The 15,276-nt window shown below is 42.1% G+C and overlaps 1 protein-coding gene across 1 annotated transcript in view; it reads right to left on the minus strand.

Annotated features, from left to right (window-relative positions):
• Positions 1 to 3,667: 3,667 nt before the first annotated feature.
• PBX1 (PBX homeobox 1) overlaps positions 3,668 to 15,276 on the minus strand; it is a 316,019-nt gene continuing 304,410 nt past the window's right edge. The window contains exon 9 of the mRNA XM_082833826.1: positions 3,668 to 3,754. Within this exon, the coding sequence (XP_082689952.1) occupies positions 3,734 to 3,754 (21 nt within the window). The 3' untranslated portion in view covers positions 3,668 to 3,733. The remainder of the gene's footprint in view (positions 3,755 to 15,276) is intronic.

A 15,276-nucleotide genomic window follows, 5' to 3' on the forward strand; every position in this document is an offset into this window, starting at 1 on the left:
CAGCAGCACTACCGCCTAATCAGAGTCAATTACCTTTGTTTTCTTTTCTTGCTGTCTGGTCTTTTGTCACAAAGAGTTTAAAGTACCCAGATAGTAGCTATACTTATAGTCCAATGGGACTAGCAATTCTCCTGGAGGAAGCATTTCTTCATTGTGAATTAGACTTCCAACCCACAGAGACTAGAGTTATGGGAATGGGATATACAGATCCCCTAAGTCCGTCACTGGAAGTGATGGAAGTAGGTTCACTTCGACTTCTACACTTTGGTCTCAGATTCATGTGCTCTACATATCAGGGACATAGCACAGGAATGGTCATTGATTTAAGATGTATAGTATATTCTGAAAGATGAGCCCTATCATTTCAAGGTATCATCTCCAAGCTGGTGCTGTCTTCAGGTATCCATTTTATCACTCTCACATGCTAGCAGCATCTGGATGGTGCTGCATATCATAGAGAAAGTGAAACTCGTGGTCGTGTGCTCACTGTCACCCTTCCTTTGCTATAAAGTGTGTTCCTTGGTATGATGTGATATTATGTAGGCTCCTGTGTCAGTGGATCATATGCTTTAGAAGCTCTCAAAGAGTGGTACTAGCTGAGGTTTTGAAGGTAGGAAAGACAAACTCAAATGTGAAATATATGTTGATTGTAATCAAGATGAATTATTGCTCTTACAGAGCAGAAAGGATCCCATGTTGCCAAGTTGCTACCAAGTGGTTGGTCTGTCTTCTTGGAATGGTGCTATCTTGGTGAGGGAGGGGCTCGGTTTGGTCTGCATTGCTGCATGGACCCTTGACAATTGCGATAGCTAGATTAGGCTTGGTGAGTGGGAAAGCCATGCCTGTTTCCTGTCACCATGAACATTCCATTATGCGTCCATTATGCTGGCACTGGGGTGACCAGTGAGAAAAACAGGCTGAGTCATTCTGTCCACATGGTTGCTTAGTGCCTCTTCTGTGAGGGATGCTGTCTGGGGCATTAAATAAGGGATGTAAAGTTCTTCCTTCTTTGTACTCACTCCCATACGTCCATCCACCATATGTTCTCCCCAGGTCTCTTTGTCTCTGACCTTGAAATCTTTCTTCTTCCAGGCTCCTGTACCATTAGCCATGGAAAAGCAGAAGTTTCAGAAGCTTGCACTTGATCTTCATTGCACAAGCTCTTACACCACAGTCCTAGGAAGCTTGTGAGGTTTCTATCAACTACCAAATATATATACTCCAGTTATTCTAATTCCCAGGGACTGAGGAAATTACCAAGTGTGAGTCCATGGACCTAGTGAATGTACTGTGAGCCAGACCTAGGACCCCTCCCCTAACAACAGACCATGACAATTATCTGGGTCCCAGATATCACTGTCAACTTGGCACCTGTGTCAAGCAGTCTTCAAAATGCTTGGGCAGTCCTCTTCCCCCAGTATATGCTTACCTGAGTAAATGGCCAGGGACCTTTTGGTGAAGGAATGGGAAAATCATTACCATATACACATACTATAATATTTATAGGGTCTTTCTACCTGGGCACCCAGGCTTTCTGTTAATGGGTTCTGGATCTGAAAACTGACTCACATCTGGAAGCTGGGTAACAGACCGTGACTTTTAATTAGGGTGCCTGTCCTCAGTCTTCTGACCATGTATCCTTGGTTTCTTTGACTATATAGATTAAGCAGTGTTTTTATTGGCTGTCCATTTTTCTTGCCCCTAGAGATGTCATGCTTTACTATGCATCTCCATGGCTCTCTAAGAGTGTGACTCACTGGCTGTATTCCAAGCTTGTCCCTCATTATGATAATTATATCCAGGGTCAATGAGATATGGTTATCCAGCTTCTAGGAGACCTCTAGGCATGAGCAGTTCACCATCTCCTGAGACAGCTTATTCCATCATTAGACATCCAATTTTCTGGAAATCCTTTCTTATGCAACAGAAATATGCTTCATGGAATTTCTATCCATGTGACCACAGCTTTAGGTATTTTCAGGTAGCTACCATGCAAATCTTCTCCCTTACTTCCTCACAATGATTAATTCTTCTTGCTTTGAGACTAATTTCAACAGAGTCAGACCTTCACATTTACCAGGAAAATCAGAATGCTCATCCTAGGTTATCTGGAGGGGAAAGAGAACAATGCACCCCACTGAGGTGTGGCAACATAATAATAAAATGATAATAATAAACAGACAACACGTATGGAGTGTTTACTAGGTGACAGGCCCTGTGCAAAGCACTTGACTCACATTATTCTCACAACAACCAGTCATTTATGCAACAAATATTTATTAAGCACCTAAATCATTCTAGAAACTGGAGATACAGCAGTAGAGAATATAAAAAAACCTCTGCCCTTATAGAGCTTACATTCTAGAGGTGGGAAACAGGCAATAAATAAGATAATTAAGTGCTATACATAGTATGTTAGGTGTTGAGTGTTAAGGAGTATAATAAAATGAGGAAAGAAGACAGGAAATGACACATGGTTTGCAATTCAGAGATCATGTTCAAGAAAAGTCTCACTAAAAAAGTAACTGAGTGAAGACCTGGAGGAGGTAATAGAACGACATTTGTGATAACTGGGGAAGACCGTTCCAAGGAGAACAAATAATATGGGCAAAGACCCTGAGGTAGGTATTATTATCTCCATTTTACAGATGGTTAAATGACTTGCCCAACAGCCACTGCTTGAGGATGGAGCCAGATTTCAAACTCAAGGCTACTTGACATGAGAGCTGGTACATTATATACCTGCCTGGTGACGAAGTGTACGCGACCTTAGACAAACCAGAAATGCTCTATATTACAGACGGTGACCCAAAGGCCTAAAAGAGGGAAGCAGCTTGCTCAGATGAACACTTGTAGATAATGGCGGAGCTGAGACCAGAGGGCTGTCATTTCAAATGCACCATCCCTGCCACCAGAATCCAAACATTTATTCTCTGGCTAGAAATCTCTCCCAAACCAATGAATGAACTTGGCAAAACTTTATCAATGTATTTTAGTGGGAGGTATTTTAAAGAGTCTTGTCTTGACCCAACAGCATAAATGATGTCTAGCTCTGATTCCTCTCATTGGCAGTGGGTAACGAGGCATAGTCCATAAAGTTAGATCCTTCTAAACTTGAAAACAGGCTCCACACTTTTCTCACTATGTGATCTTGGGCAAGTTATTAAGCATCTCTGACTCCCAGTATCATCATCCATGGAACAAGGATAGAAATGTGTCTCAGGGATGTGGTAGGGATTAGATAAAATAATATGTACACAGCACCTTGCACAGTGAATGGAATACAGGAGATGCTCTAAATGTGTTCACTGTCTTCTTCCCTATGTAATTAGTTGTATTTTCACATGCACAACTCTTGCTTTCTTAATGTATTATAATTTTAGTGAGGGTTGAGAGGTCATATATGTAGGTACTCACCACATTTTATATGATATGGTGGTACATAGCGAATGCTTACAAGTGATTATTTGATTGCTGGATTAGTGGGGAAGAGAAAGAAGAGTGATTATTGCTTTGGGATTCTGTTGATGCAACAGTCATCTGGTTGCAACACGTGCCAGTCCACTGCTCACCATAGTTGTTTGGGCCGATGTGACTGACCAGGAGGTATCCTCTTACTCCTTCAAAAGTCAGTATGTGTCATTCTGGAAGACAGACCACTATTCAGGTCGAGGAAGACATTTCTTCAGTCAAGAGAAGAGAAGTAGTTGTCAGCACCAGGACATCCCAGCCCTTAGTAGGTTCTTGCAATTTCCTGGTAAGAAGCAGAATTCCAGTTTAACTCACAACTTTAACACCCTCTACCCACACATCTTTCATCAGGACTGCTATCAAAGAGTCAAATTGACCGATTTCAGTTTTTATTTCTTTTGCCCACCCTCTGGCAAGATCTCAATAAGCAGCTAACCAGCTGAAAATAGGAGGAGAAGGAAAAGGCCTGGACCTAGATGATTCAGGAAATGGCTCATCAGCCATCCAAAATTGAAGTTACTTTTTCATTCGTATAATGTGGAGAAAAAGGTCTCTGTGATAAATATTAGGAATAATTCAGTGGGGTAACTGTTTATAATTTCTTTTTTAAGAAAGAAAAAGAGAATCATTTGTGTTGTCCTTTCCCCTACATTAGCTTGTTTAGTCCTCATAACAGCCCTGTGAAATAGTTATTATTACCCATGTTTTATAGATGAAGCAACTGATCCCAGGAATATTAAATAACTTGCTTGAGATTATACAGCTGATAAATTGCAAACCTAGGAATTACATCGACGTGCTTTTAATTTGAGTCCAGTGGTTTTCCTCTGCACCTCATTTTTCTGCCTCCATTTCAAAAGGATTGATAAAGGATAGTCTCTCCTGATCCTATTATGAAGGGTCAATGAATGTGAAGAGGGAGCATTGTAGAACTATCTTCTCTTTTTGTAAATCGTACAGAGAACCCAGCCTTAATACAAACAGATTTTTTTTAGAGAAAAAAATAGTTTTCAGAAGTTAATAATGTATCTAATATTAGTTTGTACTTGTCTCTGAATAACTGAGAAGACCTCACAGACATGATGCTCCATCCCCAATCACTACGGAGAGGGGGAAAGGGTGTCAATGTTCCTATTTTGTGGCTACGGGATGAAGAGGAGAGAAAGAGAAGGTATAGCAAAGCTGGGAAAAGAACCAGTAATTCTAAATTCTAGACTCATATATTGGCCAAGTTCAGCTTGACAAACTTTTAAAAATAAATCAATCTATCAATAAATTGCCAAAACATTCATCATACACATACAGAGGAACAAATAATAAAAAAGAATAAGGAAAATAAGTACTGTTGTGTTAGGGAGATAGAATTATGAAGACGTGTCCCAAGTTTACGTATTTTGTAATGATTTTATTTTATTTTATTATAATATAAAAGGAAGATATAAAGCAATAATTATATTCACTTTACTGGATGCCGTGAAAGTACCCATTTGTCCAGGGCTAGGGTACTTCTTTCTATCAAATTCCCAACAGGACAGTTGATTGAATTGACGCCCTTGGAAGACAGATTTCTTCTGGGTCAGGAGTACCACTAACATCTTCTCAATGACATATTGTAGGTGGAATCGGTTCTCATGGAATTAGCACCCCGCAGCTGAACAGTGATGGCCTCAGTTTCCTCTAGTACTCCTCAAAATGAACAGTGATGTAGAACTTGACTTTTCGGACTAAAGTCTCTTTGAACAGCTTTGGTAGCAAGGCTTTTCGCTGTGTTTTTATCTTAAAGGCTTGGAAGAGTTTTCTTTCAATTATTTCAGTAAATTATGCCCAATTTGCTAACTTTTTTAATTTCTCATTTATTTCACTAGCTTTATAATTCCCCAAGTAGCTTAGAATGCTGGTGCTTAAGGGAGAGAAGAGTTAAACTTTCCTGTCTGCAGATGAAGAAACTGAGGCTTAGAGAATATACTTCTAAAGTTAAAGTAAGTGCATATCATATCACTTTGGAGCATAGCTTATATCACATTTTTCCAACTATAATTACAGGCTGCCCTATAAAGTAAGTACAGCAGTTCTTCTCCTTGATATTACTGGTTTCCTCAATTATAATATTCATTAGCTCAGCAGAAAGCACTCTAGCTGTAGGTACTGAGGGCTTAAGAATAAACTTGAACTGTGACGTTTTCACATTTTATAGTGAGAGACAGACATTGCACATGTAAGAACTTACACATGGACAATTTCAATAACCGGTTCCCATTTCACTTGTTTTCTTACAGGAGGATATTATCCCATGACTTAAAAATCCAAAACAAAATTTATCAAATCGAAAGAAAAGGGAGTCATCCCTGCCTCTTTTCATCTAGCGGAATTCCATAGCTTGAATATGGGTGATGCCTCCCCCAAATTTCTGCTAACTCAGATGGGAGTAAGTGAGGTATGGCATAGAGGAGGGGTTTCTACCTTTGTCTGTGCCTCTCTACCTATATACACTTGAGTGTATGCCATATATATATATATATATATATATATATATATATATATATATATATATATATTTTGTACGTGGGCCTCTCACTGTTGTGGCCTCTCCCGTTGCGGAGCACAGGCTCCAGATGTGCAGGCTCAGCGGCCATGGCTCACGGGCCCAGCCGCTCCACGGCATGTGGGATCTTCCCGGACCGGGGCCCGAATCCATGTCCCCTGCATCGGCAGGCGTACTCTCAACCACTGCGCCACCAGGGAAGCCCAAGTGTATGCTATATTTTACAGAAGAATTCGGGGCAGCCAAGGTTGGGCAGAATCACATTACCCAATACCCAGTTAACCAGTACTCAGCTCCCTGACATTTTTTTAGGCTCCCTTTTTCCTCCCTTCTTCTTTCTACATTTCCTCCTTCTTTCACTTCTGCTATCCTGAGCACTCCAAAGTCATCTCCCTGTATGATAAAGAGCAGCATCTCCATTCTTATGTCTTCACACTCACCTCATAACGCTGACACCTCAAAAGTCACTCTTCTTTTTCTCCAAAAAGATCATTCTCTCTTTAGTAGTTCCTGTTACAGTAATAAATATTTCCCCCATTGTGATACCTACAAGATACAAGCCACTGAATGGGCCACAGAGGCAGACAGGACAAGGTCTAGGGAAGGTACAGTCAGAAAAAAATTGCTGGGAGAAATATGCTATGGAAAACAATTTTACAGTTTCTCCAAAAGTTAAATATAGAATTATCAGACGACCCAGCAATTCCATTCTCAGTATATACCAAGAGAAATGAACACACGTCCAGACAGAAACTTACTCATACATGAATGTTCATAGGGACACTGTCATAATAACCAAAAGGTGGAAACAACTCAAATTCTCATCAACAAATGAATGGATGAATAAAATGTGGTATAGCCACACAATAGAATATTATTCAGCTACGAAAAGGGACAAAGTACTGATACTTGCTATGACCTAGATGAACTTTGAAAACATTATGCTGAGTGAAAGAAGCCAGACACAAAATCTCACCTATTATATAATTCCTTTTATATGATATATCCGTAATAAGCAAATCCACAGAGACAGAAAGCAGCCTAGAGGTTACCAGGTGATGGGGGCGGGAGGAACGCGGAATGATTACCTAACGGGTGTGGGGTGTTTTTATAGGATGATGAAAACGTTTTGAACCTCGAGAGAGATGCTTGTTGTACAACATTGTTGAATACTCTGAATACTTCCGCATTGTACACTTTTTAATGGCTAACTGTATGGTATACAAATTTCACCTCAATTAAAAAAATACACGTACACCAAAAAAAGAAAGAAAAGGGAGTCATGAAAATGAGGGCAGCCGTTGAGAATTTCCCAGGCTCTCCCTGCAGACTCTCAGGCAGTTTCCGGGAGCTGCCCCACTTTCTCAGGAGATGCACAGTGAGCTCCGTATTCAGGCAGCAGCATCTCATGGAGTTAGAGGCCTGGACTCTAGGCCCCATGTGCTAATTATTATCTGTGTGATTCTGAGAATATCACTTAATATCTCTGGTCCTCAGCCTCCTCTGTCAAAGAAAGGGGTTGGACTAAACAATCTCTAAGTCACTTGGATTACATGAAACAGACTGGTTAATTTAAGCAGAAAAGGAATGAACCAGAAAGATATCAGTTGGTTCACAGAACTTAGGGAAGGCTGGGTAATTAGTCTTGGAAAAAGATGCAACCAGGACGGTTTGGTGGGTGAGTTGAGGGGGGTGGAGGCTGATGGTGGGAGGGGTACCGTGTAGGGGAAGAGGTTTCATTGAAGCGCTGCTGCTGAAGCGAGTGAGCACCTAACACTCTCTCCTGTAGCTCTTTACTCAAGACCCAGAGCCCCAGGACAGAGGCCAGTAGGGTATGCCCATGTGTGCAAATCTCAACCAAAGATAGCAGCCAACTTAATTAGAGCCTCAACAAGGCTGCCCATAATGGTGGAGAGGCTGTTACCAAGCAGAGGGGCAGATGCTGGGATGGAAAAAATAAAGACGTTTAGGACATTTCTAGTTCTTTTCTTCCTCTTCCTTCCCACTCTCCCTTCCTTCCTTCCTTCTTCTTTCCTTCCTTCTTCTTTCCTTCCCTCCTTCCCCTCTTTCTTTCTCCTTCCTTCCTTTCTCCCTGCCTTCTTTCCTTCCTTCCCTCCCTCCCTCCTCCCTCCCTCTCTCTGTCTCTGTCTCTTCCCCCACCACCCCCAACTTTCTTCCTGGCTCTTGCAAATATCAACTGGCTTTTATGCTATGGTGAGATTATATTTTAGGACATATCAGTGAGCTATTTTCTCGCAGAAAAATTCCCATTTCTTTCCAGACTCCCAGGAAGATGAACTCATGGTGGGAAAAGGAAAGGGTTGCCCTGGCCGCAGCTGGGTACCAGAAAGCTGGAGAGTGGTAGTGCCCATAAGGATCAGAGCCAGAGAGGGCTGGGAGCATTGAGATTAGAGCAGATGGCTAGGAGAACCGTCCACCAAAGACCCCTAGGTACGGCTGCCAGTCAGAGGGGTTTCCTTTCAGAGTGCTCCCATTAACACATTTTCTTGGCATTAGCCTATGGCTGCTGGGATGAGTGGCTTTTTTCCTCTTCCAAACTGTCCTTATCAGTAATGCAACAATAGCTAATTTAATTAGCTGACCTGAACGGCAGCCAGTTTGAGCTAATTTGGTTCTGCTAGCTGCTCCCTGGTACGTACAGAACTGATAAGCATACTTCCCTCCAGACAAACAGTGGGGGCTTTGAGGGGGCAGAGAGAGGGATAGTGGCTCCTCCAAAGTCTGTCCTACACCTGTGGGATTTAGTGCTTGACCAATGGCAAGTTATTCTTGAGTCGCTATTCCCCAAGGGCCTGTCCAATTTGTCAGCAGAAAGAGATAAAAAAGACAACCAGGAAATTGCAAAGGCAAGGTGCCCAGGATGAGCATGCTGGGGAAGAAAACATTCTCCTTCGCAGAAAGAACACTTGGCCAAAAAGATCTGGATCTCAGCCACTGATTGACCTTCCCCAAGTCAATCCACCTTCGTGTCTCAGCTACCCATGCATAATAATAATATGCAGGATATATGCATAATATATATTATAATATTATATGTATATAATATGAATAATAATTATCATTCCCCTACTTCCTTCACTGACGTGTTGTAGAACTCCAACACTATAATGAGATGAGATTTCTTTGACACATATAAAGGACTATGCCAATGGGAAACGTTTTGGTAATTAGCACACTATTAGGAGTGTATTCTCTGTTTCTCAAGAACAATAACCAAATACTACTCCTCTCTGTGGCCCTAGCACTTGACATGTGCCTACACAGAGAAGATGTTCAACATGTGCTTGTTGACTGAATGATAGAGAAATAGGGGTATGAGGAGATGGGTAAGGCATAGTTTAAAGTTTGATAAGGTCAGTACACAACTAGCTAAATATCATAAACTGTAAGCCTTCTTTTCAGTTCAGTATCTTAATCTTCTCCACCCCTGATAAAGGAAAACTGGTTCAGAAAGACACCACTGTTGATGTCAGATTTATGTTCACAGAAGAGCTGCTCTATCCCACCTGCACCTCTGCCCACCATCCCTACCCCAGGGTCTTCCAGAGCGACCGCCCCCACTAGTAGGTGAAGGACCACACCCAGAGCAGGCTTTTGTGTTTGCTTTGGGGTTCTTTTTCCTTTTAAATACTGCCTTTCAATGGGATACATTGAATTATAATTCACATCTATTCACAGGGAATAAATGGCGTATGCTTGAAAGGAGCGGATTTGAAAAAGTTGGAACTAGGAAAGATCTAAATGATAATCTCCATTCCTATAACTTTAATATGCTTTCTGATATTGGTTTTTGGTCCATCCTATTTTTAGCCATCTGGACGACCGTGTTAACAACTTCGTCTTACTCCACACACTCCGCTGGGAGATCACATTCATTCCCATGGCTTCCACGGCATCCATCCCATATGTTGACAACTCACAAGCCTTTATCTTCAACCTTGACCTCACCCCTGAGCTTAGTATGCAGAACACAACTGCCTGTTAGAAGTTTCCACCTGGATCTCCTCTTACACCTCAAAGCCAAGGTTCCCAAAATTACCCTCATTACCTAGTTTGCAAAGTCTGTTTGTCTTAATTCTCTGTGTTTTTGAGTGGCTCACAGTTTCCAGACCATAACCCCAACCTTTCCTTTATGCCTACTTCTAGGTGTACAATGAGTTTATCAATTTTGACTTCTAAATATCCCTTCAATTCAGGTCTATTTTTCACCACTGAAATTATTTTATTTGTATCTTTCATCTTCTATCCCACTAAAAACAGGAATTTCTCCAAGGCAGAGATTCTGTGCATATCAGGCAAATAAGAAATGTTTGTCCATCTGAACTGAATTAAAAGCACCCTCGTTCTGTTCTATCAAATTCCGAATCTTTAATGAAAACCAATTACTGTACTTAAGACAACCGAAGATATAGCTGAGTTTCTCTATTCTACTGTAACAGCTATTCCAATGGACTCTAAATTGACAGTCAGTCCCCGAACTTGGGGTGCATACAGCCTGCTCAGCTGGGACTGTGCAACCTCACTGATTGGCCTACTTTCTGGGCTTGCTCTAAAACTTACGACTCAGACATAGAACACTCAGCTCCCTCTCCAGTGTTTTCCAGGAAAGGCAGAATCTATTCTAGCTGCCTTAATTACTTCTTTACAGATTCCTTGTCTTTGATTTACTCACAGTTAGACCTAGAATCAGGTGTGGATTCCTCTTCATAATGTCAAATTACAAGTACATGCCTATAGTACATTTGAAGTACTGGATATCCCTTAATAATTGGTGTATCAATGATAATTTTTTTTTTTTTTTTTTTTTTTTGCGGTACGCGGGCCTCTCACTGTTGTGGCCTCTCCTGTTGCGGAGCACAGGCTCCAGACGCGCAGGCTCAGCGGCCATGGCTCACGGGCCCAGCCGCTCCGCGGCATGTGGGATCTTCCCGGACCGGGGCACGAACCCGTGCCCCCTGCATCGGCAGGCGGACTCTCAACCACTGTGCCACCAGGGAAGCCCATCAATGATAATTTTTAAAATTTTATTAGCTATTTCTCTTTTACTTAGTTACTAATATGGTTTTCATATCTGTTTTTTTCCTAGAACTTGAACCCTAGTGTTAGCGGATGACATCACTGCATATGGAAAGGCAGCCCAATCAAAAAAAGGGTCTTGACCCCGACAGCCTCAGTTCAAATTCTGACCCACCACCTACTATCTGTGAGAATGGGTAATTGCCATACTTCTCTATCTCGGTTTCCTCATCTCTAACTGGGGTAATAATGTCCCCACATACTTGTTAGGCTTCTTGTGAAAATGAAAAGAGCTAATTTGTATGTCACATTTAGTATTCTACTTGGCACAATATATGCCAGCTATTATTATATTACTTGATAGTGAGGAGCGAAGGACATCAAAGGGGATTTTGATGAAAAAAAATTTTATTTTAATTGCAAAACTAAGCGCTTACCATGGACAGATTCTGCGCTATTCATTTTACCTATATTACCTCATCTAACTCACACACCAACTCTGTAACGTAGCTTTTATTACACCCATTTCACAGATGAGAAAATTAAGCCTTGTAGAGGTTAAGAAAATGACCACTTAGCACACAGATAGTGACAGAACTAGAATTTGTACTCTTGACTGAGTCCAAAGCTAAAATTAAATACAAACTAATTATTCCAAGTCCTTATGTTTCTGTAAATAAAACAAAGAAAACACTTGGGGCTTCCCTGGAGGCACAGTGGTTGAGAGTCCGCCTACCGATGCAGGGGACGCGGTTCGTGTCCCGGTCCGGGAAGATCCCACATGCCGCGGAGCGGCTGGGCCCGTGAGCCATGGCCGCTGAGCCTGCGCGTCCGGAGCCTGTGCTCCGCAACGGGAGAGGCCACAACAGTGAGAGGCCCGCGTACCGCAAAAAAAAAAAAAAAAAAGAAACCACTTGGATGAATCACAAAATAACTATGCTGAGTGAGAGAAGCCAGACCAACAAATACTATATACTACATGATTCCATTTATATAAAACTCTGGAAAATGCAAGCTAATTACACTGACAGAGAACAGATCAATGGTTGCTTGGGGAAGGTATTAGGTGAATGGGCTGGGATGGATGAATCGAAAAGAAAACTTTTGAAGGTGATGGATATGTTTACTACCTTGATTGTGGTGATGGCATCACTGGTGCATATGTACGTCAAAATTAACCAAATTGTGTATTTCAAATATGTACAGTTTATTATATGTCAATTATGCTGAATAAAAGAAACTGTTAAAAAAACAATCTACTTTTATACCCTCAAAATCAGACAGTTAAACAAAGAATAATTAATCATTATTAATAACACAGCCCAGTGTTGGGCAAAAAAGAAACAAATCCCCAAGCATCAGGACCGCTGAGTTCACATGTGGTGTGACAAGATTCCACATAGTTAAAAGCCCAGGCTTTGCTGACGGACCTGGTTCTCATCTCTTTCCTCTTGAACTAGTTGTGTGACTTTTGCAAGTTACTTGGCAAAATCTTAGGTGTTCTCACTTCAGGTGAAAACTCAGAGGCATTAAATCCTGCATCACAGTGTTGCCGGGAGAATTAAATGAGGTGATGTGCATACGCCCCTCAGTGGAGTGTTTGGCTCCTGGTAACCGTGGATCAGTATCTGCCGACTGTTGTGGAGGTGTGCGGAAGGTCTGAGTGAGGCTCCGTTGGACTTTGCTGTCCAGGTGGCATCAGGTCCACAGTGGAGGCTAGGAGGAGCAGTTATTCTGGGTGTACCCCAAAGGGTGAAGTGACTGTCACCATACAAATGTGTGTCCTGAAAGGTCTGAGCACTTGGGGACTGTGATCAATCATTGGATCAAGCTTTCCCTCATGCCCTGGAGGCCCCTCGCCATTGTCCTCCAGGTCCCACTCCTGCCCAGAATGCAAAAAGCAAAATACCAGCTACACCACTGGGCTCAGGCTTTGTGCTTTTCTACAGAAAATAGTCATGCCTTCTGCTTTATTCCACTCCTCTGTTACCGTAATGTGCTGGCCTGGAGGATAAATGAGATAATAAACCCAGAGCCCTGAACACAGGGCCTGGGTCACAGGAGGAACTCAATAAATGTTCGTTCTCTGCCCCCTTTCGCCTTATAGATTAGACCTGACTTCTCAGAAGTGAGAATCCTTACACACTCACTTCAGTCTGCTTTCAATATCCCTACACAGGAGTCTTTTTACGACCCCCTTAAAGCCACCCAGCATCCCTCTCCTCGGCTAATTGTCCCACAGAGATCAGGGGCGGGGCAAGTTGAAGGGCGCATACGGAGGCTTGAGCCTCCCAGCAGAAGAGACCGCGCAGGTGCCGAGCTCTGAGAATGAGGACCTAGTTCATCTTAACTGACGTTGCTGTGCCATCCACTTTCAATGACATGGTAGCCGACCTGTTTATCAAGATCAGCACACTACTCTATTATTATGATTATTTAGCAGTTACATAACATTGGATTTGCAAAGCGCTTAATAATAATTTATTTATTATTTCATCTAACTCTTCACTAATGGAAAATCCAAGGGGTTGTCCTGAGTTCACTGACCTTCACTCTGGAGACACCTTAGGCCATTTCCAATAGCTTGCCCAAGTGCCGGCTGCAAAATATTTTAATGAAAATCCAATTAGTATATATATATATATATGTATATATACTATATATATACATATATATATATACATGTTTTTTCCCCCTTGGCATTTGTAATGTATCTACTGAGATAATACTCTTACTTTACAATAAATAAAAATAAGCATTACTATAATAATAAGTCACTGAAGCTATGTCTCTCTAGAACTGATACGGAGCCTACAGGTGTGAACCCCAGGTGTATGGCAGGCATGGAAATCCACCACTCGCATCTCCCTTCAAGGAAGGGCTCATTGCCCAGCCCCGAGGTGTGTGTTAGCTGGCAGTCTCTGGTTGTTAGAGCCTTCAGGGTCCACCTCAGACAGTGACTGAGAATGGCCATGGTCCAAAGGTTGGCCTTTTCTGCCCAACGCGGGACTCATCTAAAAGGCAGGCTTTGTTCCAGAGCTCCTTTTTTTCAGGTGTGCATCACTGTTTGATGGCTTCTCTACCCAATCATGCTTCCTTCCCCTTTTCCTTCACAGATGTAACTCTCCAATAAACATTTTTAAGTCCTTACTTCACCTGAGTGTCTGCTTCCCAGAGAACCTAGCCAGCCAGTATGAACCCAGAGTTTATACTCTGACAATAAGCCATGTCATTTTAGGCAAGTGTTTCTGGACTGTAAATTTTTCACCACCCTATTGGGATGACTAACTCTGGTTCTTTCAAAGACCTTTCTATTTCTTCCATCCTATGATACTTATGAACTTAGGTGAATGGAATTTGGTATAAATTCTGTGCCTTTAGTCTACATGCAAGGGGGTTTTGTGATGGAGGAGTGTTTTGAGGAGCAAACTCAAGACCCCCCATTTTCCTGTCTACAGTAACCTATAATGACTCTACCTTTCTACTGCACATTAAAATGTGCAATAGAGGGGCTTCCCTGGTGGCACAGTGGTGGAGAGTCTGCCTGCCGATGCAGGGGACACGGGTTCGTGCCCTGGTCCGGGAAGATCCCACATGCTGCGGAGCGGCTGGGCCCATGAGCCATGGCCGCTGAGCCTGTGCGTCTGGAGCCTGTGCTCCGCAACGGGAGAGGCCACAACAGTGAGAGGCCCGCGTACCGCAAAAAAAAAAAATGCATGAAAATGTGCAATAGAAAGATGATTATAAGTGTGGATTGATGTGTGTGAAAATTATACTGTAAGAATGTATGTGTATGTGTAAAATATGCATGCATATATACATATGCATATGCATATATGCATATATGCATATGCATATGCATATGCATATATACATATGCATATATACATGCATTTTATTTATACATAAAATATCAGTCAAGACAGAGATCTGCTGTGACAGAAGATCTCACAGCAGAGAGAAGATACGTAGAAGGTCTCACTGAAAGATGGGGAAGACAGGACTGCACTCTTAGAAGATCTAATACCTGAGTCTAATGGTCCCTAAATCAAACTATACCCAATAGGGATAAGAAAAAGTTTAAGTGAACCACCCCAAAAGTGGACAGCTCCTTGGACAGTGCACACCTCAGAATTCTGGGGGATGCAGCCCCCCTTATCAGATGCTCAGACTTGTCACCTGCGGAGGTTTGGTTTTCAAGCCCAGAATCAGAACAAAAGGTGTGT

Source organism: Leucopleurus acutus (assembly GCF_964270905.1).
Source record: "Leucopleurus acutus genome assembly, chromosome: 2".
Classification (NCBI taxonomy): domain Eukaryota; kingdom Metazoa; phylum Chordata; class Mammalia; order Artiodactyla; family Delphinidae; genus Leucopleurus; species Leucopleurus acutus.